Source organism: Canis lupus, chromosome 24 (genome assembly GCF_048164855.1).
Source record: "Canis lupus baileyi chromosome 24, mCanLup2.hap1, whole genome shotgun sequence".
In the NCBI taxonomy this organism is placed as follows: domain Eukaryota; kingdom Metazoa; phylum Chordata; class Mammalia; order Carnivora; family Canidae; genus Canis; species Canis lupus.
This window is the reverse complement of record NC_132861.1, coordinates 3,732,195-3,757,518: the sequence shown is the minus strand read 5'-3', so window position 1 is coordinate 3,757,518 and position 25,324 is coordinate 3,732,195. Positions and strand designations below refer to the sequence as shown.

Sequence of the window (25,324 nt, the reverse complement as noted above, 5' to 3'; positions counted from 1 at the left end):
GAAGGCCTCCAAAGCAGGGGCCTGAATCAAAGAAGTTTTGTTTGTAGTTTACAGACATACGATTTTCTGTGGGTATGACCCACGTAGAGTATATTATGTTCAGAGTCACTTTATGCATGGTAAAACAGGTGTCCGCTCTGCGGTGCCTGGGTGGCTCAGTCGGTTGGGGATCTGACTCTTGTTTTCGACTCAGGCCGTGATCTCAGGATCATGAGACCAAGATCCGCATTAGGCTTCTCCCTCAGCATGGAATCTGCTGGAGATTCTCTCTCTCTCCCTCTACCTCTATCCCTCCCCTCATTCTCTTTCTCCCTCCCTCTCTCTCTCTCCATCTTTCTTAAACAAACAAATAAATCTTTAAGAAAACAACAACAGGTGTCTGTTCTGTGTAGATAAATTAGAGAAAGTACTTTCTCTATGGGGATGAGAACCCCAGGCTCATGATTCGGTGTTTTTAAAGTTAAGTTTTATTATTATTCAGATATGACAAAGCCAACAGATCAAGAAACAATCGCCATTGAAAAGAACGTTTGTTATACCCACAGATCCCAAAGGGAGCTGGCACATTACACCAAGGGGCCACACACAGGGAAGCACACAGCGTCAGTCCTGAGGTAGAGGGAACAAGAGAAAATGTGGGCAAAAGCACTAGTTTCCATGGGCAGAAACAGCCACAGCAGGATAAACAGATTGGGGATTAACCAATTCGAGTAATTTCAGTGGGGTCTGGGGCATAGGGCTGTCCCTAGTTGTCTGGTACCTGGTCCTTGGGGGACTGGGCAGATAGATAGTGGCCCAGAGTGTGAGACAGATAAAGAAGATAGTTGGGGACGCCTGGGTGGCTCAGCAGTTGAGTGTCTGCCTTTGGCTCAGGGTGTGATTCCCGGGTCCTGGGATTGAGTCCTGCATCAGGTTCCCCGCAGGGAGCCTGCTTCTCCCTCTGCCTGTGTCTCTGCCTCTCTCAGTGTCTCTGATGAATAAATAAATAAAATCTTAAAAGAAAAAGATCTTCTTGGGGATTACTATGATCCAGGTCTGCACCTGAAAAGATTGGATGCTTCCCTCTCTTTGAGAGGTTGTCTGCTATTTCCTCCACCCCCACTCCCCCAGTCATCCCCCTCTAACTACCCCTCCCCCTAGTCGGCCCTGGTCCTGCCCTCCCTTCCAGCTCTCCTCCCTTCCAAGAGAGCCCTGACCTTCCCTGATTCTTTTCTGCCATTTGCCCCCCAAAATACTTTCTTTCAAAGGAGACTTCTTCAGTCAGCCCCTTAGTAAGCAATATAATAAATGACCTATCACAATGCCAAAGAATTAATGAGGCTTAATGCGGAGGAGTGGAGTAATTTGAATCCCCCAGAGAGTTTCCAAACCACATCTGCCCAGAGATTCTGATACAGCTCTCTCTCACGCCCTATTCTGGCGCTAGGAGGATGCCAGTGGGCTGTGCATTTCAAAAAAGAGTATCTAATGAGTGAGAGAACTCTGACCTTCAGGGAGAACCACCAGTTTAGAGTTTGCTATACATTGACATGAAGTTTTGCATTTTTAGCGCAATCGTGGAAAACAAAAGAAGTATGGGTTTCTGGAAGCAGAGTAGGAAGGGCACTCAAAAATTGTCCTTGTACAGGTAGGGCCGCCCCCCTCAGGTGACCCCAATGCCACAGGTGTCCAAGCCTGTGGTCAGTCCCTGCACCACCATTCATTAGATGTACAGTCACTGGCTATGTGTCTATGCGCTTCATCGACTCGGATTCTGGCTGCTGGGGATGAGCTATGATAGGTCTCTATCACCAGTTCTTGTTAAAATGCAAGTGTTTAGCTTCTAAGGAAAAAAAAAATGAACCTCAGTGAGTTAAAGTTGAGTGCTAGAGTTATAGAGTCAGTAGAATCTACTAAAAATGTATTAACCATGAGTTGTCTAGAATTTATATCAAGTATGATACGGTTCCATGAAAAAAGCAGTTACAAAACCAAAGGTAGAATGCGATCCCTATTTTACATTTACATGTAGCAAGTATCTGTACGTTGACAGGATGTGTGTGAGGGGAACACATAGGGGAGGGGAGGGGAGCAGAGATGAGGGCGTTGGGGGGGAGAATGTAAGGCTGGGGTTATCTAGAGAGTATGTAGGCACTGTGAAAAGGAGCGTGAGATAGGTGGGGTGTGTGTGTGCACATGTGCGTGCATGTCTTCACGCTCCTGAAGACAGTGCAAAACCGTAGTGGACACCTACGCTTCCAGAACCTGCAATACAAGAGGGAATGGGAAGAGCCCCATCCCTGCCCTCCTCCCACCTCCCCCAAGGAAACCTGGATGATGTTTAAGAGCAAGGACTTTGGAGTCAGACCTAGTTTTAAATCCTAACCCAAAACTAGCTGCAGGATCTTGGGCAGGTTATTCAACCTCTTGATATCACTTTCTCATCTGCAAAATAAAGATACCCCTTGGCATCCATAAAGGGCTGAGCCCAGTGTTAACACATAGCAGACATGCAATAAATGGTAACAAAAAATCCTAGCCTGTCTCTCAAAATGGAACTCAAAAGAAAATTGTACCATGGTAGGAAAAAAAAAAAAAAAACCTCTGATAAAGCAATTTTTAAAATGCATCACATCTGTATTCTATTCTATGGCTTCTTTATTTTCAACAGTTTGGAGGGTTTTGCGAGGGAGAGAATAGAGTTTGCAAACAATTCTTGACAACTGGTGGCTCTTAGGACTGGTAATGGGTGAAAACATGAAGTCCACGGGATGATGTTCTCCAGTGATCCCAACCGACAGCACCCATTATAAACATTCTCACTTGTAAGTACTGTGCCCTCTCCCTCCAGCTGACAAAGGTGCCCAGAGGCTGAGCACAGGCCACCGCTCCAGGCAGGGTGCCAGGCAGCAAGAGAGCTGGGTGCAGTCTGCCCTGGGCTAGCTGTAAGTTTGCAGCTGGAAACCTCAATGCCGCTTGGGTCTTTCACTCCAAAATCAATCAGACTTTCAAACATGGTGGGGGGGTGTTGTAATTATTGGAGATTTAGCAAGTAGTCACTTGGGCATTATAAAAAGCAAGTATCTAATAGAAATAGGAGGCCTCTGTTACTTTATAAATTATCTAGAGGGCTTCTTAAAACCAATCAAAAATAATGCTGAAATCTTAGTCACGGTCACCCAAAGATTTTTTCCCCCTACTGCAAGAAAGCGCCTGCTCTAATCAGGAATGCCTGCTATCTAATGACTAATAAGGATAATGCAAAGTCGTTTAATGCTCTTGAATAATAAAGGTAGTACACAGCCCTCATTTTTTTTTTAATAGCCTCTATGGCTTTTCCCTGCTAATGCTATTCCAGCGGCGAGTCCCTCTGCTTCTGTGATGTTGCGATTCTCAGCACTTCTAGCTGCTGGCTTCTCCTGAGAATTAGAAGGGACTCCCAAAGCAATGGCTGGCGACAGCGGGAGGACCTCAGGCTCTTTTGGGAACCTTCTCATGGTTATCATAGCTGATGCCACCAATGCCCTCCAGGATATTCATGGGCAGAGGGAACACGATGGTGGAATTCTTCTCGGTGGCCACGGTGGTCAAAGTCTGCAGGTAACGCAACTGCAGGGCTATGGGGGACTCGGCCAGCACCACGGAGGCTGCCTTCAGAGATTTGGAGGCGTTCATTTCTCCTTCCGCTGCAAGGACCTAAAAGGGGCAGAAATAAAAGAGCTCAGACATAGGGGCCCCTGGGTGGCTCAGTGGCTGAGCATCTGCCTTGGGCTCAGGGTGTGATCCTGAAGACCCAGGATCGAGTCTCACATCAGGCTCCCTGCAGGGAGCCTGCTTCTCTCTCTGCTTCTGTCTCTGCCTCTCTCTCTGTGTCTCTCATGAATAAATAAATAAAATCTTTAAAAATATAAAAATTTTTAAAAAGAGCTCAGACATAAAAGTTGGCGACTATAACAAGGGCTTTCCCTTTCTGGCAGCGGCATCCTGATGCCTCTCTGCCAGACCCCACTTTGCCACGCGGGTTTCATCCAGTTACTTCTTTGGCAAGGGGGACAGTTTCGCATTCTAATGGTGTAGGAGAATCTGAGGAGGTTGCAGGAAGCAGGGAGATATTTGACAAATTATGAGTCCCTAGATTTCCTTTGCAAACCAAATACGAGCACCGCCTTTAACCCAGCCCGGTAGACTGGGAGGTCACCCTAATTCTGTTCGGAGATCTCTCTGGAGCCCCCAACCCTGCATTAGCCTTCAGGGAAGTCTGAAATCCAAGGCCTCCACCTGGCTTCTCTCTCTTGTTTTTACTCGCCCTAGGAGATGTTTTTCTTGCATTCTGCTGCCAGTTGAGCCTCACTCTTACAATGTAAGCACTGTTTCAAGTCTCTCTGCTCTTGATTAACCAGGAGCAGTAAGTGCCAGTCTGACAACACCCACTGGAAGGCTCTCTTAAGTGCTGGCTTCCCTTCTAGTTCTCTCCTGCCCAAGGCTGATTCGGTTGCCTCAGGAGTGGGTACTCACTACCTCTGTGCCAAACCACCCACCAAGTCCACTGGTGAGACGCTCCTGGAGCTTCCCAGATAAACCAGAGATGGGGGAGGGATGAGGGTAGAGAAAAACTCATTAGTTCTTGAGGAAGTATACAAAAGGCCTCTCATCTTATCTGGTTTCTGATACTCCAGAAAATCCATCCGACATGAAGGCTGCAGGTCCAACAGACACAAGAACATTCGAGGCCAGGGTATGCTCACGTCTTGTAATTCTAACCTGGATTGTGTTTCATCATCACCATCACCACTCCCTTTCAGTTCAGCACAACTTACCACACTTAACAGCAATGTTCAAAAGACAGGCACCAGGTTGGCTATAGCAGATGGTGACTACACCCATTGGGGTGAGCACTGAGTAAATATATAGGATTGTCAGATCAGTATGTTGTACACCTGAACTCAATCTAGCATTGTATGTCACCTGTACCTCAATAATAATAAAAAAGTCATAATTACTAGCTTTATAAAAATGTAGATTCTTAAGCCACAAGAGACTGCCTTACTGAGTCTGAGGTGAGGCCTGAGAATTACTGTTTGCTGTCGTCAGTTCTGTCTAGGGGACTGAAATGCAGCCAGACCTGGGACCCACCTTGCTAAGTCACTAAGCATTTACTGAGCACCCCTTGACCCAAGACCTGTTGCCAAATCTCCTCAAGATAGGGGCGCCTGGGTGGCTCAGTCAGTTTAAGCATTCGACTCGATTTCAGCTCAGGTCATGATCTTGGGTCATGAGATTGATCCCCACATCAGGCTCTGCACTCAGCACAGAGTCTGCTTGTTCCTCTCCCAAAGCCCCTCTGCCTCCCACTCCAGCTCACACTTACTCTTTCTCCCTCTTTAAAATAAATAAATATAATCTTTTTATAAAAATATAATCTTTTTAAAAAAATCCTCAAGATGTATTAAGCTGCCTATTACCTTTTAATTCAGGAGGAAATTCTCAGTAAAAAGTATGAAAAAGAACCCCTATTCTTATCAAAATAATTGAGAAGGCCTGATCTGTCATTCAACGTCCATCTTTATCTGCTCCAAAGCTGGGCATTTTGCCTTCCAGTGTGGACGGAGTGGCCCTTACCCTGGCCCTGGCTTCCCGGGTGGCCTCAGCCTCAGCCGCCATGGACCTCTGTAACTGCACGGGAATCCGAACATCTTTAATTTCCACTCGGGCCACCCGGATGCCCCACAGCTCCGTGGCATCATCGAGTAAGGTCTGTTTCCAAAGCAAAAGAAAGGACATCGATCAGAACACAGATGATGTAAATTTCTGACATGCTTTATATTCGCAAGATAAATTCCTCTGCTTTGTCTCCTTTAGTATTTGCAGCATTTGGAGTGAGACAATTTGGGAAAGGAAAAGGAGTTCTTATTGATCACTCCCAGGAATTGAAGTGACTCCCAAGAAGGATTCAGAAGCTTAAACTGACAGATCTTTCAGGACGTACCAGGACCCCCCACCTCAACTATTCCTAATGAAGTATGTGCCATCCATCTAGAGTTGAGCAAATACCCCACGTTTTCTTGTCAATGACATCAAGTAGGCAGCAACACATGGGCTTCTCAGACACTCCTGGATATTGTCCTGGCCCTGCCATTTGTAGCTGTGAGTCACTGGGCCACTTAACCTCTCTGATGCTTAGTGTTCTCATCTATAAAAGGTTTCCTTTCAGGATTTTTATGGAATTTGGAGATAATACATGTGAGAGATCTACCAATGACTCACAATTGCTCAGTAAATGTTATTGGGTATTTTTTGAGATATTATGTGCCTTGCTCTGTTTAACCTCTGCTGTGGGCTAGTTTTACTCCCCAGGTAGCCAGATATATATATATATATATATATATATATATATATATATATATAGCACAAGCAGCCTAAAATCAAACATACTTGTCCTTTGTAAAAACTTAAGACCACCGATGATGTCACGTTGGTTATCCTGCAGAGGGAGGGATGAAAATGCACGCCTTGAGAAATAGTGAGACCAGATGGGTAGTTCAGAGGGCAGCGGCAGAGATCTCTGCTACCAAGTGGCAAGCCATCTCTTGCCTTTCCATGATTTCTGCAGAATTGTGGGACATGGTGAGACCTCCCAAGAACCCAGTGACTGGACTGTAGCTGGGGAAACATCTGAGTTGTCAAACTCATGGGGCTCTTACAATTGATTTGCAGAGTTATACAGAACTGACAATATTTCATAAAACTTTGGGGTCTGTGTGCCACCATAGGTCCTGAAAGAGATGCCAAGGACCAAAGCTGAATTTCCCTCCCAACTTACAGAAGGGAGGTTCAGAATCAAAGTACAATTGATTTCGGACCACACAGAAATGTAATTGTCTATAAACTAGGGCGTGCAAGGGGTGAGATGGATTCCTGCAACATTCTCATCAATATTAGAATAATGATTACTATTAACATAATTACTGATATAGGTATTGCCATGTCAGATTTTCCAGGGATCACAGGCCTCTGCTGTCTCAATTGAATCCTGCTCTAATATTCCACTAAAGTGCAGAAAGACATGGGGTGTTTGAGAAGTGGTGGCCCTTCTGGAGCAACTTCAACTAAAAAGGATGCTAACCTCTTCAGGAAAGCCTAATGTGTACAATGCTAACTTGTATTTTCCAAGTTTCCAAAGAAAATGGATAAGGTGTACAATTCCTACAGCTCTCCTCCTCCTGCTCAGATATTTAAATCTACACCTTGTGATTGTAAAGGAATAAAACCACAAACTGAAGGTCAGCGTTTACAGCAGCTGTGTGTGTGTGTGTGTGTGTGTGTGTTGCATGTGTGAATGCACATGCATGCACATGAGAGGGGTTCTTTGAATTACTGATATTTGATAGTCTGATAATTAAAATAAATGAACCAAAGATACAGGCTATTCATTCTCAGCATCTTTACCTGGATGCTATGAGCAATCTCTTCTCGGCCAGCTAAAATTTGGGACAAGGTCTGTGTCCCTAAGACGTTTCTCAGAGTAGTCTGAGCCAGCAGAAATGTGGCTTGGTGGACATCGTTGACATTAGCCACTGCTGAGACAGCACTGTAGATTCTGTAATAGACGACTCCATCCACCTGAGTAGTCACAGAGTCTCTGGTGAGGATCTAGAGGGCAAGGATAGGGAAAATCACATGTTTATTATGACTTTCACAGCAAATGACAAAGTGTCAGGCAGCCTAAGAGCCCTCTCTGCAGGAGGAGAGCATGATGCCAACATTACCAAAAATCTGCCCTGGCTAGAGTATGATATCATCTTTGTTGGTGATGATTTGCCATGGTGAGAATAAGCACATGGTGAGAATAAGCACAAATCTATTTGCTTTTTAAACATTTTTTATTTTGAATTTTATTTATTTATATGACAGGGAGGGACGGAGAGGGAGAGAGAGAGAGAGAGAGGAGAGGAGAGGGAGAAGCAGACTCCCTACCGAGTAGGGACCCCAATGTAGGACTTGATGTGGGGCTCGATCTCAGGACCCCGAGATTATGACCTGAGCTGAAGGCAGATGCTTAACCGACTGAGCCACCCAGGAGCCCCTCTATTTGCTTTTATAGAGGCTCTGTGTTAATATTCTGAATAATGTGACAAGGTGCTTTGCAGCCATTGAGAGTCCTCTGGCAGACCCAAAGTAGCAGAACCTAGAACTCTCTACTCCCATATAGAATTATGGACTATGGAGCCAGAAAAGAACCATGATCGGTCACTAAAACTGCTGAGTCTTGACTGGGTTTCCTGGACCAGAGAAAAGAAAATGAACATTGACTCATAATCCTCTATCATTTCTGCCCTCCTGCACTATAGGCCCTACTCACATTTTCTTTCGTTTTCCTGGATCGTTTTGGTTCTTAGTAATTCTGTTTCTCTTCCCTATTGCCTTGCTACTGGCCTTGGATATTTATTTACAGCACTTTATGAACTGGAAAGAATTATTTGAAATCCAAATGCAGATGGGCTCTGTGCTCTTTCCCCACACCCACCAGCTGTGCTGCATCCAATCACTCACAAAAAAAGTGAATGCTAAAGATTTTACTAAAAAACCTTCTGGATAGGTGAGAGTGAGGATAATATCCTAACCAGATCCTGCCCTCCACCAAATTAAATCCAGTTCCTTTATATGACTTATCTGACTCTTCCAAGCCTCTCATCTACTGCTCTCCATCCCAGTTTCTCTGCCAACTGCATCTTTTCTCTCTCTTTCCTGGGATTTGCCCCTCCAAGTCATTGCAAATCTTATAACAGTCCAGCCCTTGCCATCAGCTTTATTCTCAATTGGAAAAGCAAAGCCCACCTTTGGTTCCTCAAGCAGGTCCCTTACAGTTTGAAAACATGTTGTAAAACTTCAACTGTCCATGTAATGGGGAAGATACAGGTTTAGTTTGGTTTGGTTTTAAATTTGTTTTAGATTTTATTTATTTATTCATGAGAGATACACAGAGAGAGGCAGAGACACAGGCAGAGGGAGAAGGAGGCTCCCTGCGGGGAGCCCCACGTGGGACTGGATCCCAGGACCCTGGGATCACATCCTGAGCTAAAGGCAGATGCTCAGCCACTGAGTGGCCCAGGTGCCTGATACAGGTTTTATTTCTACCCAGCATTACCTCTTGTGGAGGAATGTTGCAAGTAACAGTTCGGAGATCAACTTTGACAAACACATCTATGCAGGGCAAGACCAGGATCAAACCTATAAAAAACAAAAGATAGCTTAAAAGTTTATCCTATCAAAACTAACTACAACAAATTATCTCCTAACTATATGACACATTATTTTCATGAGACTATAAACGCTTCTCAGACAATCTTCAATATGTACTCCTCTAACTTTAGGGAAAATTAGCTCCTCCTTCCAGTCAGTGACTAAAAAAAAGTGATTCCCTAGAAATTAAAATCTTGTGGTAAAAAGCTAAAGATCCTTGACATTTAATTTTTAGATTTTACTTTTAAAACACTCAACCTTCTTCTACCCGAGTTGAACTTGACATTAATTAATTAATTTTTTAAAATATTTTTTATTTACTTATTCATGAGAGACACAGAGAGAGAGGCAGAGACACAGGCAGAGAGAGAAGCAGGCTCCATGCAGGGAGCCTGATGTGGGACTCGATCCCAGGACCCCAGGATCACGCCCTGAGCCAAAGGCAGATGCTCAACTGCTGAGCCACCCAGCCATCCCTTGACATTAATTTAAAAAGATATTTTGGAAATTGGTGTCCTTATTAAAAATATCTGTACAAAAAAAGATTTAAGTAATAGATATTTTATCTTAAATATCATTGACTGTCAGCTTTCTCATTCATCTTCAATAATACTGAAGAAATAGAATTAAAATCTCCTTAAAATTTCAAAGTCCTGGGACCCCTGGGTGGCTCAGCGGTTGAGCCTCTGCCTTCAGCTCAGGGCGTGATCCTGGAGTTTGGGAATCCAGTCCCGCATCGGGCTTCCTGAGGAGAGCTTGTTTTCTCTCTGCCTATGTCTCTGTCTCTCTCTCTCAGTGTCTCTCATGAATAAATAAATAAAATCTTAAAAAAATATATTTCCAAGTCCCTAAAACCAATGTTTTTCAGAATTTGCTATTTCTCCAGAGCTATGTTCTAGTTCAAAGATAATGGCATCCCCCAATTATAAACACTTTCACTTCTCTTTGAGTTGTGAAGTATTTGGATTTGGGGCTGGGTAGGGGAAGGGTGGGGATACAGAAATTCAACTGAGGATCCCATGAATCCTTCACATGAGCCTGGTGAATGTTCTCTACAGCAAGAGTTACAAAGATTAGAACCACAAGGCATGTCAGCAAGATGGAGACACCAATCCATTTTTGTTCACCAGAAAGATTTCGTGCTGTTGTTTTTGTTTTCAAGGGAGAAACAAGTTTGTAGGTTGTGTACCATGCAAATGGCTGGTAGCATCAACAGAAAACACTGCTAAGGAGCTTTCTTTCCATTGGTCTCTGAACTCTCCTGAGACTTGCAGTGAGGCTTGTGGCCTAATTTACCTCCGTTTTTGGTGCCAGGTCACTGGTTGGGGTCATGACTCCTAAAACTACAGTTAAGTCTTAGCCCTCGCACTTACTAGCTTGTGACCTGGGAACACATACAACTTTCCTGAGCTTCAGTTACTGAATCTCTAGAAGATGGTAGCGAGGATTAAGCATGATTCAACACGATAATGAAATAAAGTACTAAACACAGTGCTGGGTATATATTAAGTGCTCAAGAAGTGGTAACACTTATTATTAATACTTTCCATTATTAAGGAATAATTTACAATTTACAAAAGTGGAGAGGTTTAATGGAAAACAATTGGCAATTTGGCTTGTTTCCCTCTAGCTTTTATGGCTTTCTGAGGGGACTCATTTGCCCCAGAGACGCGTATGACGAGAGTAATTATCCTGGGACATTTAGTGGTGAAATCTTCTGGGAAAATTCATTTAAAAGAGATACACTTTTCTCTAGAGACTTCCAAGTTATAGCTAGTCTACTTCTTTCAAATGAAGTTTTACTTTACTTATAAGCTCGGCCCCACCAGATGCAACGACCTGGATGGGGTAAACCTTGGTCTGTTATACCTCAGTTGAATGAATTATATTTGGACAAACTCGTAAGAACAACCATAAAAAGTCATTCTTGCCCTCTCTCCCATACATTGTTCATGAAATCAGACAAGTAGGATTATACTACTTGAAATGACCAAGCCTCTTAACAAGCTTCTGCTTTTGAAATTTCTCTTTTTTTTATGCAACAGATATCTGAGTGCCTACCATAGTGCATGGCCAAGTACAGAGCACATACAGTATAGCAGTGAATAGAAAGTTCTTGCCCCCCACCCCCAAGAGCTTATAGTCATAATAGGAGGCAGAAAACAAATGTTACTAGAGAAGTACTGCAAATAACAGTACTTTTTAAAATGTACTTTATGACCTCTCCTTTCAAAACATTAGAATTTATCATGTGAAATTGTCATGCTTGAGAATCAAAAACAAATATTAGCAATTTGATATAGTTCAACTACATACATACCAAGAGAAGTTATGAGAATTAAATCAATACCTAACTTCTAGAGTTTTAGTACCTAACACTTTCCCATGTCCACCCCTCCCCCCCACTTCCACCAAATCCCATCTTCTTATAACATGAAGAATTTGGAACAGTTTTCATTCTAAGGTAGAGAAAGGATGGAAAGAAACACAACATTTGATCAAAGGAATTGTACAATGGCTTCCAGCTTTCTATTACTCTGCTTGCCAGGAGAAGAAATTCCTTTTTACTTTTTCCATTAGCTCTTTTCAAAGAGTGAGAATCAAAAACCGGCTCCTGGAATAGTCTCCTTGAGTAACTTAATCATCTACTGGACCATTTACTCCCTCCCTTCATTCTTCTATCTTTCTTTTAGGGGTCTTGATAACAAGTGAAGTCCGGCCAATGTAACAGAGCAAGTCTTTGCTCTTGTTCACTGAATCTCTCAGAGGGAATGTTAGGAAACAAGGTCAGATTTCCGACCTCTCAAACTAGTGGTCTAGTGGTCACTCCTGTTAACTCGCATAGCAGAACAACATCTTCCCATTTTACAAACAGGCAAGGGGCTCCAGCTTCCTGTGATTTTTTCTTTGCTTATCAAGAGAGGCTGCTGGGGAAAATTTTGGTGGTAACAGTTATAGGTATTAGGTGCCCATGATCCTTGTCAGGGGTGTCCTACCTGGCCCTCTGGCTTTGTCAGCCTGGATGCGTCCCAGTCGGAATACAACAGCACGTTCATACTCCTTAATGATCTAAGAGATTAAGGCAGAGAATTTAGTCCTAATGGTTCATCAGCTCATAGAAAGAGCCCAGTTTATTTCCCAGGGTGTTACCTTTAAGCACATCCATATGGAGAAGGGGAAAGTAATGATCATCAGCAACAAAGAAAGGGAAAACAGGATCCAGCCACACACGCCAAGCCGTTTACTGCTGATGCCTAAGAAATGAAGAGAAAGCAAGCCTGTGATCCCTTTGACCATCCTCTACTTACATGGTTCTTAGAAAAGTCATTCAGCCGCATGAGTAGGCTACTACACAAGAGGGCTGGCCATGCCTGGGAGCGCTGACAAGGAGCTTGAAGTTCATGCACACCTGTAAATGCAATAAACACACACACACACACACACACACACACTATTCATTCAGAGTTTTAGGTTGAAATTGACCTGTCCTTTCCAAGAAAATCTCATAGCAATCAATAATAACAATTACCATTATATTTAGTAGGACTGACATGGTTTATTATCCTCAAAACACATAAAACACTGTTACCCAGTATATAATTCATAGACTTCCTCCATCAGAATCACTAGGGTACCATTTTAAAAGACATATTCCTGGGTGCCCAGAATTCTCCATGTTGAAATTCAAGACAATCTCTGAAGCACAGAGGTAGGTACAATTATCCCCAAAGGGAGGCAGGATGACAGGAAAAACATTCTGAAGAGCCCGTAGGTATGAGTTTCCACGAGAGCTCTCTTATCTACAAGTGCCGTGCCTTAGATAAGCCACTCAATGTTACTGAGCCCCCACTTTCTCATCTGTAGGTTGGGGATAGAGGTCAACTACCTTGAAGGATTTGATGAGGACTAAATGAAGTTATTCTTCCATGGCACTTGGTCCATACATTAACATCTACATTAGTACATGCCTATTACTACCTTTATTCCCATTTTACAGATATCACAGGGATGTGTCAGACACTGATATTTGACATTTCTGACTTCTAGAGGAATTTTGTTACATTGGCTCATTACATCAGATGTCTTTTTGCTAATCACACATTATGATAACAGGGGCATTTTGGCTTCAAGAATAGTGCTCTGCAATGCTAAGTTCAAATCATATTCCAATAACCGAAACTTTATAGCTTTAATCACTTCAAGTCTTACAACTCTAGTTTATAGAACACACAAATCAGGCTGACCTTTTTATTCTTATTTGATCCTTCTATTCACTATCCCAACTTCTTTTTAATCCTCATTCCTTCATATTCTCCTCTTATTATTTTTTAAGATTTTATTTTTTTATTCATGAGAGACACAGAGAGAGAGGCAGAGACATAGGCAGTGGGAGAAGCAGGCTCCTCATAGGGAGCCTGATGCGAGACTTGATCCCAGGACTCCAGGATTGCGCCCTGGGCCAAAGGCAGGCGCCAAACTGCTGAGCCACCCAGGGATCCCCTAATATGTGTTTTTATACAATCATGTAGGATAAATGGCTGGCAGTGAAAGTGTTTGGTCCAAGAGATTAGTTTTTACAATTTTGTTAGATGGTAAGTGCCCTTCAATGATTTTGTACCAGTCCACACTCTCATCAATTGCATAGTGTGACACTGGGCCTACTTCCCCATGCCTGGCACCAGAACTCATCAGGTACTTTCTCAATTATTACATTCTGATAGATGAAAAGGATCTAAGTTTTAGATATATATTAAGTATTAAAAACTTGTTGTGCAAATGTCCTTTAATAGGCTCTAAATACACATAAAGATACACTCAATAGGAATAAGGAGTTGCCTGCATACCCAAAATTTGTATTTTTAAAAGATCACCTTCCAAAGCCTTGGACCATAGTGAGGTGGATGGGACTATCCTTATCCAGGATAAAGACACTTTGTGCATTCTAATAGAATCTTTGTTGCATTCGTGTTTATTAGTGCTTACTAGTAATGACCTAGGCTGTATATAAACATTCTCATTGTTAAAAAATGTAATAGTCCAAAGCAATACAGATAAAGCTGAAATCCCTTTGACCATCCCCTGCTTAGTCCACTTTTATCTAGACAGGTCCCATAGTTATCAATTTGGTATATTTCATGATAGACCCATTCCTAAGTATTTACATTCCTATGTTCATCATTAGAAAACATGGCTTAGATTTGTAGATTTGGTGAGTTATGGAACCACAATAACACTTCTGCTTTGTTTGTTTTTTTTTTTTTAATATTTTATTTATTTATTTGAGAGAGAGAGAAAGAGTGCCAGAGAGCACAGCGGGGGGGGGGGGGGGCAGGGGGAGGGGGAAGCAGGCTTCTTGCCTTCCTGCGCAGCAGGGAGCCGGGTGTGGGGCTGCCCCGGGCCGGGCCGGGGGAGCGAGACCTGAGCCCAAGGCGGACGCTGAGCCCACCGGGCCACCCGGGCTCCCGAACACTTCTACTTTAAAAAAAAAAAAAAAAACAACCTGGGATCCCCGGGTGGCGCAGCGGTTTGGCGCCGCCTACAGCCCAGGGCCGGTCCTGGAGACCCGGGTCGAGTCCCACGTCGGGCTCCGTGCACGGAGCCTGCTTGTCCCTCTGCCTGGGTCTCTGCCTCTCTCTCTCTCTCTCTCTCTGTGACTATCATAGATAAAAAATAACCCCCCGAATCTTATCTTCGGGACACTTCCGGCGGCACCCCAGGCCCAGGCCCCCTGCCGGTGGCGCAGCTGCGTCCTAGCCGGAGTGTCCGTAGCCGTCCTCCGCGGTGGGGAGTGCGGGGGCCTCGCCGTCCGGCCGCCCGGGGCGTCTTCCCCACCGCTGGCCCCGCTCCTCGGCCTGGGGGAGCCGCGGGGCTCGGGCGCGGGGGGCGGCGGGGGGCGGGGGGCGGGGGGCGGGGGCTGCACGGTCCGCCTCCCGCTCGGGGCCCCGGAAGGGCGCCGCAGCCCCGACGCCAGCCCGCGTAGCCCGCGTAGCCCGCGTAGCCCCGGACGCTCCCCGGAGCCCGGCCCGGCCCGGCCCGGCGCCCGCCCGTGAGCGCGCTGGGTCTTCCCGGGCTGCCCCTCCCGGTCCAGGGACGGAGCCTCGGGCGCCGCCGGCCGCCCCGAGCACCTGCCCCCCCCCCCCGCCCCGGCCTGGGGAGGGACGCGGGTCCGCGCCCCGAAGCCTCCTCCGAGCCCCCCGCGCGGCTGCGCTCCGGCCCCCGGAGGCGGAGGAGGAGGCGGACGGGGCGACCGAGGGACAGGGCCCCGCGCACCGCGGGCATCGGCACCAGCCCCGTCCCGCTCCCGCAGGCCCGTCGCCACCGCACACGGCCACCAGCCGAGGCTCGGCCCCGCGCAGAACGGCCTCCCCGCGCCCCCGAGGCCGCCTCCATCCTCGGACGGGCTGACCCCCCCCCCCCCCGCCGTCCCGGGCGCTGTGCCAGGAGCGCACGAGGGGGAGGGGGAACCTCCCGACGAGGGTTCACGTCTAGCAGGACAGCGACAGTAGCGGCAGGGGTAACAATAGGGTCAGAGCCCTGCTGCGTGGCCTTCTAGGAAATGGAGCACTGGCAGAGTGAGAGAGGGGTCCCCCCCCCCGGCCGTGGCTGGACAAGAGCAGCAGAATGCTTAGCCAACAGCCCCCCTCCAACCTGGAAGGAGAAGGGCGGAGCTGCAATGCACAGAACCTGGGCCCCGCACGGCGAGGCGACCCCGGAGAAGAGGACCCTGGGGTGACCAAGAGCAACCCTTCACTCCGCAGCCAGAAAACGTCCCAGTTAGTGCTGCCACCAGCATCTTGATCTCTAAGTGAGGGGGGACCCATGAGCTTCACAAGCCGACAGACGTTCATGTCTGCCTTGAAAGGCGCAGCCAGCGAGGCAAACAAAACCGAGCTTCACGTGTAAGGGCGTGCCTCTGGGACTTCGTTCCCAGCACTGGAAAAAACTTAAAAACCTGTAGGACTAGGGGTGAACACTTAAAGCAAGACTGGTAATGTGCCTGGGGCCAGGAAGTAGGGCAGGTTATTCCAGATCACTAGCCCTACTTCTATGACACTAGTGGTGGAAATGAATCTCAGTAAATAAAACAGGCGAGGTGACGTGCTGCTTATTTCTTGTTTTGGCTTGGTCAACAGTATTGAAATATTAGATCAACACCGCTTATAATCCTTGCCCACAGATCTGTGTTACAATGAAATAGCTATTTCTTCTCTAAGCAGAAATAGCTATTGAGGTATCATGACATCATTTCAAAGCACCAAAGCAGAACGTGCATTACTACAGTGAGAGCATAACTCACAGCTTCCAAAATGGCAGGCATTGAAGAAACGCAGCATCACATTTTAGCAAGGTTGTGGAGCTATCTGAGCCCTCCATATATGGGAGCTCAAGATGCAATCATCTTGAGAAACTAGTTCAAAGTACCTGCTAAAGCTAAGCACAGACTTGCTCTGTGACTCAGTATTCCACTTCTAAGTAATACCTGAGAGAAATGAGTGGTGATTACAATGAAAATGCATTCAAGAATGGTCATTGCAACCTTATTCATAAAATTCAAGAAATGAAGAGCCCCCCACATCCATCAATAGTAAAATGAATAAATAAAGCTACGGTACATTCAGCCAAAGGAGTACTACCCCGGAAGAAAAAAGGCTACCTACTGCCATAGGCAAAACGTGGATGAATCTCAAACAAAATACTGAACAAAATAAGCCAGACTCAAGAGTGCATACTTTTTGACTCCATGTATAAGAATACATACTGTGTGATCTCCCTTATTTTGTACCATTTCATTCAAGAACAAGAAAAAATAATCTATTGTGTTTGGAATCAGACTAGTAGCTGTCTGTATAGTTTGTGGGGTTGTTGGTGGTTGGGTACTCTCTGGGACGGGATGAGGAAGCCTTGTGGGTGCTGTATATCTTCCTTATCTTGATCAGGGTGGTGATTACATAGACTTACATGTACTGACCGACCCAATGAGAAAAACAAAGGCTCTTTATTCAGAGCTTGTCCTACGGCAGAAGAGTCGGCCTCGGTCACTTATGTTTTGGCAGAGACGCAAAAGCAGGCAGAGCAGTGGGACAGCTTTATGGTGGAGAAAGGGGAAGGTTTCAGGTGTGCCTGACTGGGGAGACGGTAGGGGAGCTAATTGGACGCAGGCCATCCTGTGTGATTGGTTAGGGGTGCTTATTTGGCTTTATTCAGTTGGTATCAAGTTGGAAGCAGGACAGAAAATAGAGAAGCTGTCAGTTATTTATCAAGTCCTGGCCTTTGGGTACCGATAGTTATGTTATTGTGTAGCCTTCTGGAATTGTCACTACAGAAAGCAATCTGGCCTCTTGCAAGACTGACTTATAGCAGGCTGGCTTCCTGGGTTGGTTACTGTAGATAAAGGGATTATTTTGAAGGGCAGGCTGCCCAAACTCCCCAGCAGAGTTCTAATTTTATATGTGGTCCAGCCACTATCTGTCAGTCTTTCAAGATAAACACATAAGACTTGGGCACGTATTTGTATGTATCTCATACTTCAATAAATAATTCAAATAAAGATGAGAGGATATAAGATCAAGCTAGTACTGAGGATGGAAAACTCACTGCTTGCTCTGCATTCTCAGAGAGAATGGAAAACCTTCAGCAAAGCAAACCTGTGGGCAGACGGAGAAAGCACCCAGCAAGGTAAGAGGTGGTGGCCCGGAGTCGTTCACTGTACATTCTACATGAGATGCCTTCACTTGAAAGCTAGATGAACATCCCACTGGCCACATACCCTGCTTACATCTTAGTTTCCTCTTCTGTTAATAATAACTAGTTGTGAGGATTAAGTGAATCACACGTAAAGGATATGAGCCGTATCAGGAGGCCCTCTAACCAATCAACGCGTTGCTTAGGATTGTCCTAGAGGTGTATTTTGGTCAAGACAGTCCTAAGAGGAGATCACTCCTGGCTTTAAACACACTCTACCCCTTTGTTTCAGGACCGTTGGTTCATATTGAGTTCTGGCCTCCCTCCTCTATTGCAATAGTCTTGACTAAAGTCTTCAACTTCAGTGCAATTTTTTATTTTGACCACTTACATAGTATTTTTATTTATTTATTTATTTATTTATTTATTTATTTATTTATATTTATTTATTTATTTACCAGATATACTAAATATCCATTGTGGATATTCTGGTCCTTCCAAATGATGACTCCTCTGTATGGGCAAGAACTACATTTTCAAGGGGAATAAAGCCCTACCCTTCAATGTGCCTAGTTCCTTAAAGCAATGTAGCCCCTCACTGTAAGTGCTTTCAGGTAACTTCTAGAACCTTAAAGACAGATAGAAAAAGAGAGAGACAAACCAAATCTTTAGTGTAAAACTACTAAATCAAAACTAGATGATGATCTTACCATTGCTATTCCTATGACTACAGAATTTCATAATCATGAGTTCTCTCAAATATCATAATTACATCTCAACTACAGAAGGATGATCTGTGCTTGAGAGTTACACGAACTTTATGACACATGTATACAGAGTTCCTTTTTACCATTTGATCTTTTAAATAAATATTGAAGATATATTTTGAAATAGAATGTTAAAATGTCCAAAAAAGGAAATGCTATTTATTAATACCTTATGGCCCCTTCAGCTTAAGAATTTAAACCCACCCACCCAACTAAAGTTCCACTTCACAACCTCCCTGCAGATGCACCTTGCCCTGCAGCTTCCTCAAGAGGAATTGCAATAAGTCTTCATCCCATCAGTCAAATGCAGCAGCAACTCCCTAGTGTGCCTTAGGAGACAAGGCTCAACACACAGGCTCTTAGCAGGTGTGTAATTCAGTTTTTCAGGAGGCTGAGCTTTGGTCTCTCACTTCTGGGTCTAGCTGCCTCAGCCACATGTGCTCACAGCACATAAACACCCCCTACAGTAAAAAGGCACCCTGTTCTCACACATCTTTGTGCCTTTGCATGAGCCTTTGTATCCCCCGGTCCCGTGCTCATATCCTACATTCTCCTCTCCTCTCCCTCACCTAGCCGCACTGCTCAGTTCACACGTCACTTTTTTTTCCAGGGAGATTCTTCTCTCTCATCCCTACCTTTGGGTGCTCCTCTTCTGAGTTTCTAATACACTCTCTATCATGGCTTTCCGTAGTACGTTGGAAGTTTCAGCTAACTTAAATGTCTTCCCTGTACGTCTGCAGTGCTTGGAGAGCAGGCATTTTATTTTTATGTCTCCATCTCCTGTTACACAGTAGATTCTAAACTCGTTCATTGAATTAATGACATGAGTGGCACGTAAAATGCACTGAACTGTCAAGAATGATCCTCAGCAATGTCACACAGTTATTTATCTGTTGGAAGTTTCTTGTCTGGAAATAATGATCTAGCAGGAGAGATTCTGTTTGCTCTCAAGAGAGTCAATTAAACTGAGAACCATATGTCCTCACATTTTCTCCTTCATGCTACTGCTTTGCTGTACCCCTGTACCATTAGGAGAAGAAAATAAGAGAGAATGTTTTCCTTGTGAAGGAGTCCAGAACCAGCCTCCCCAAAATGTCCCACTTTGGCATGAGAATTATTCTGAACTGAAGATATACAAGGCCCAAAAGACTTGAGAAGAGCTTTTTACTTCCCTCTTAACTGCCTCTAAGAATTTAGATACAGGGGATCCCTGGGTGGCGCAGCGGTTTGGCACCTGCCTTTGGCCCAGGGCGCGATCCTGGAGACCCGGGATCGAATCCCACGTCGGGCTCCTGCTTCTCCCTCTGCCTGTGTCTCTGCCTCTCTCTCTCTCTCTGTGTGTGACTATCATAAATAAATTTAAAAAAAAAAAAGAGAATTTAGATACAGGGCCTGGTCGAGGAAGAGAGCTATCACCAGAGATAACTACAAAGAGTATGGCAAGCTAGAGGAAGATTGGCAGGAACTGTTTGTTTAAATTTCTGTGCGTCCCTCTGTTTCTGCCTGGTATAACAAACATTTGTTTACCAAACATTTGCTCTTTTCATCTTCCTCCCTCTTGAAGTCCCAGACCACTATCCCCTTCTTCTTAGCTCAGGATAGCATATGATCCTCAATTGCTTGACTGTCTTAGAGCCTCTCGTGTCTGTCGAGGTTCATGTACATACAAAATTAAATTTATTTTTCTCTTGTTAATTCTCCTCATGGCCATTTAATTAATAGACCAGCCAAAGAATCTAAAAGGGTAAAGATTTTTCTTCCCCTATGCCTGAATCATTCTTGTCCTTCTTCAACTCCCTTTTCTGTATGAAATAGCAGCATTACCAATGGCAACAACAAACACTTGTCCTTAATTAAGATTTACGTCCAGTCTCATGATAGTATTACTTGTGACAGTGGTAAATAAAAACACTCTGAAAGTACAATAGAGAGATAATTAAGCAAATCATGACATGTCTACACAATATCACATCACAAATACATATTTTACTATATGAAAACCCAGAAATTACCATGGTATGATATTAAAAGAAAAAAGGAGGATGAAAAATTCTATGGACAATACAGTCCCAATTAGCACAAAATACATGCATAGAAAAAAAAATACTGGAAGAAATTGACCAAAATATTAACAATGGTTAATTCTGAGTGGTAGAAGTATGATTGATTTATCCTGAAAGGGTCAGAACAAGTGTCCTCAAAGTGTAGTCACATTGGCAAGTGACTCTTTGCAGCTGAGATCAAGAACCAGTAAGCTCAAGTGAAATTTTTGCTCCTCCCTTATCTACTTAGAAGAACTTAAATCGGAGGTTGTTCTCAGAATAAGAGTTCTTACCAAGATGAATTTTATCTCAGTGACCCATCTGTATGGCAGAGCAAACTTCTAAGTACCAAACACCTGATCTTATTGATCTGTGAATTGCCCTTTTGCCCTTTGAACCTTAGGCCCCTAGCTCATTCCTCAGCTCAGGATGACATATATACCTCATTTTACCTTTCTGTCTTTGAGTCTCTTATGTATGTGGAGTTCCCCTTTGAGCAAAACTAAATTTATCGCCTGTTGATCAATTTCATGTCAATTTATTCTGAGGCCAGCCAGAAGACTCTTTGAAGGGTAACAGGAAATTTTTCCTCCCTGACAATTCTGTTCTAGGTTTTCTTAACTTTGGTACCTTTATAATATTAAGCAGGAATTTTTTTTTTTTTAATTTATTTCTGATAGTCACACACAGAGAGAGAGAGGGGCAGAGACACAGGCAGAGGGAGAAGCAGGCTCCATGCACCGGGAGCCCGACGTGGGATTCGATCCCGGGTCTCCAGGATCGTGCCCTGGGCCAAAGGCTGGCTCTAAACCGCTGCGCCACCCAGGGATCCCAAGCAGGAATTTTAACAGAAAAAAATTAATCACGCCTAGTAAAAAAAGAAAAAAGTCCTTTGTGTTTCCAGAGCAGGGAAGACTGCAGACTTCCCAGGGGAAACATAAAAGGTGTGTGGAATGAGAACAATCAGCTTCCTTGGGCCTGGGGATGTAGTGTTAAAAGTTCTTTCCTCTTTCTATTGACTTCCAATCCTGTGGGGTAAAGTACAGTCTCAGCAACTTCCTGGTTCTTTCTCCAGAGGATCAAGGATTTTAGTGTCAAACATAAAATCTAAGTGAAACCCTCCTGGTAAATCCTGTCTTTTCCTCACCTGAAATTCATCTTCCCTCCTGCCTGTTTCTCTGAAATGTGCACACAGCTTGCATCAAGGGACATTTTTCAAGGAAAACACAGGATCACCAAAAAAACCCATTGTGCTGCCTAAAGTGTGTTCTCAGCCTGGCCATGGCATCAGCTTGCAAGTTACTTGGATGCAAAATCTTGAGTTCATCCCAGAACTAGAGTACCAGGCCTCCCAGGGATGAGAACAAAAATCTGTGTTTTAAAAACTCCCTGGGAAGATTTTTTTTTTTTTTTTTTGCATATTAACATTGAGAGGAAATCCTTAGATTTGGATGATTAAGATTCCAATTAACTTCACTTTAACTCTTAAAGAAAAAAGAGAGGAAAAAAGGAGTGCAAGAGAAGTCAAAGGCTAATGAGTGGTGGTGTCCTACTCACTTACATGAGTAAATAATTCATGTGTTTAACAACTGTGGGGTGGGGAGGGGGGTAGCCCTAATTTATAGCACTCTATCGATCTGACCTTGTGATGTCGCTGAATTTGGGGTTGAGAAGAGAGGCACACGAGTGGTTTCTGAAAGCTTATACAAAAGGCTAGTGGCACAGTATCGTAGAAGGCTCCTGCTGGAGTTGATAACAAGGACTCAGTTATTCAAAGATTTTATTTATTTAGTTGGAGAGAGAATGAGTGAGAGAGAGAGCAGAGCACAAGCCGGGGGAGGGGCAAAGAGAGAGGGAGAAGCAGGCTCCGTACTGAGCCAGGAACCTGAGATGAGATGTGGGACTTGCTCACAGGACCCCAGGATCATGACCCAAACTGAAGGCAGACGCTTAACCCACGGAGCCACCTAGGTGTCCAAAGACTCAGGTATTCATCTAATTCTCTCAGCATTTGTAAGTGGAAATTTCTGCACAGCTTGAAGCACTAAATAATGTTGTCCTGTTAATGTATCCAAGATGGAGGAGGGCAAGGGCAAACTCATCCCACAGATCTGTAGAGGATGACTGATCCTTATCTCTCATAAATTGCCAAAACCACATGAAATCAGAAGTTGTGGGATCCCTGGGTGGCGCAGCGGTTTGGCGCCTGCCTTTGGCCCAGGGCGCGATCCTGGAGACCCGGGATCGAATCCCACGTCGGGCTCCCGGTGCATGGAGCCTGCTTCTCCCTCTGCCTGTGTCTCTGCCTCTCTCTTTCTCTCTCTGTGACTATCATAAATAAATAAAAATTAAAAAATAAATAAATAAATAAATAAATAAATAAATAAAAATTAAAAAAAAAAAAAAAGAAAGAGAAATCAGAAGTTGTAACATAGAAGTTCCATTTCTGATTGTACTGTGGTAGTGCAGGTTTTTTCATTATATTAAAAACTCAAAACCGAATAACCCCATGGATGGTTATCTCACTGATAAGGCTCCAGTCAGGTCATTTACCCAGCTGATATCTTCACTTGTTAAATGGAAGCTAAAATGTCTCATGAAACTTCTTGTTTAAAAAGATAATGGGAGATACTTTGAGAGACCTCACACTTAGACTTCTAAGGGATAATTTGCTGCTTCCCACATATCAATTTAGGTAAATATCTACAAATGTATACTTTTTCTTTTACATACTGATAGCCAAGTGTGTTCTCTATGTCTATGACTTTTTTTTAAGGTTTTTTTTTTTCTTGTTGTTGTTTATTCATGAGATAGAGAGACAGAGGCAGAGACATAGGAAGAGGGAGAAGCAGGCTCCCCACAGGAAGGCTAACGTAGGACTCAATCTCAGGACCCCGGGATCACACCCTGAGGCAAAGACAGACACTCAACTGCTGAACCACCCACCTATGTCTATAAAGTAAAGAGAGTATGGGTTAAAACATCCTTCCCCACCCATACACATATACATATATCTTTCATCATCATCATCATCATCAACATCATTATCACTTTCTGGAACTTCAGCAAGTTTTTAAACTCTCCAAGAGTCAGTTTTCTCCTTCATAATATGAGTTTGTATGAGAATCGACCTCAGAATTATTATAGGACTTAAAAATACAATACAAGCAAAAATGCTTCAATAATACAGACATGCCATTAAAGGTTGAAGTTAGTACTTATTTTCCTCAACTTTTCTCCATGAATCAAACATGATGCAGCTCAAATCAATTTTCCTTTTTAATCATAGCATCATCAGATGATATTTGAAAATGGATACATTTCAGCCTATTCCACATGTCTTTGCTATGTAATGCAAAAAAAAAAAAAAAAAGAATGTAAAAATAAATACAAATTCTATCTAACACTGAAGAAAAGAGCAAGCTATAGACTGCTGGTCAAGAAGCAAATAAAGCCACAAAAAGCAATGAATCTAAATCCTGGGCTCTAACTGAATTGAAGCCAATCCCAGTATGTATTAGGTCCCCACCGCCCTGTGGCTACTTTGTAACTCTCACAAATGCCACAATGCTCACTTCCCTTCATGTACATAAAACAAACTTAGGGCAGAAATGAGGAACTTACCCACTAAATTCTCTTTATCCTGCTTCTCAGGGGAAGATGCCCCAGGATCCATCTCATTCTTGAGAACCTTTTACACTTGGCCAATGTTCATGGGTTTGGAGCCAGGCCTGGGCTCCAGGTGCTTAGAAGAGGGGTAGAGGAGAGAGCTGGAACTAGCAAGTGAGGGAAGTCCCTCACCTTTCGTGAGCACCCTAAGGAGCAGTTGCCCTGGTGAAGGAAGCCTGTTAACATAAACAAAACGATTTCTTTCATGAGTTCAGACTGCCTTGTTCCCAGAGTAAATTCAAAAGAACATGACCTTCTGCTGACATTGCTTCCTATAAAATATCTCTAGGTAACTCTCTACATCATTTATATTTTATAACACACTTTTATGCGTCTGGTGTGATTTGTTCTCCACAATGAACTCTTGATGTACAGGGCAAGTATATCTATCCTTACTTTTCAGATGACAAGATTTTGTTCAATTCAATCTTCACACTGCGGTGCGTGATCTTCTAAAACTCGAACTCGAATCTGATCACATCGCCATCCAGCTTAAAATAATCCAACGGCTGCCAATCATTAGTATGGCAAAGACTAAAACCTAAGTGTCCCATAAGACCCTGCTAGTCTGTCCCTCTCTCCCTTTCCAGTCTCACTCACATGGTAATCCCTTCACTCACGTAACAATAGGGCTATTGGTTTCTATGAGTATAAATATGCTGTCTATGTCCTCTGTGTCGCAAGGCCTTTGCACATGTTACCATATGCTTAATTATTTGGTTAATGTTTGTTTCTTCCTCTGGATCAGGGCTTGGCTAACTACAGCCTGCTAGCCAAATTTGGTCTGCCACCTATCTTTGTAAATAAAGTGTCACTGGAACACAGCCACATCCATTTATTTCTGTGTTCTCTGTGGACCCTTTTGTACCACATTTGCAGAGTTGAACATTTGCTATAGAGACCATGCTATAGAGATGAAAGAAGGCCTGTCAAGCCTAAAATATT

The 25,324-nt window shown here is 44.0% G+C and overlaps 1 protein-coding gene across 1 annotated transcript; it reads right to left on the bottom strand.

The window, feature by feature from the left end:
* Positions 1–491: 491 nt before the first annotated feature.
* STOML3 (stomatin like 3) lies at positions 492–24,549 on the bottom strand. The gene is made up of 7 exons (XM_072797286.1): positions 24,335–24,549; positions 12,370–12,473; positions 12,216–12,288; positions 9,125–9,207; positions 7,426–7,629; positions 5,599–5,733; positions 492–3,675 (listed from the first exon to the last, which is right to left on the bottom strand). Exons 1-7 carry the CDS (start codon positions 24,384–24,386, stop codon positions 3,451–3,453), a joined length of 876 nt encoding a protein of 291 aa, XP_072653387.1. The 5' UTR covers positions 24,387–24,549; the 3' UTR covers positions 492–3,450.
* Positions 24,550–25,324: the final 775 nt, after the last annotated feature.

Coding starts and splice junctions, on each gene's coding strand:
- STOML3 (XM_072797286.1), bottom strand. CDS start 24,386: ATGGATCCTGGGGCATCTTCCCCTGAGAAGCAGGATAAAGAGAATTTA. Junction 7,630..9,124: donor GCAACATTCCTCCACAAGAG/GTAATGCTGGGT, acceptor CTTGCCCTCTAG/ATCCTCACCAGAGACTCTGT. Junction 3,676..5,598: donor CCCGGGAAGCCAGGGCCAGG/GTAAGGGCCACT, acceptor TGCCCCTTTTAG/GTCCTTGCAGCGGAAGGAGA.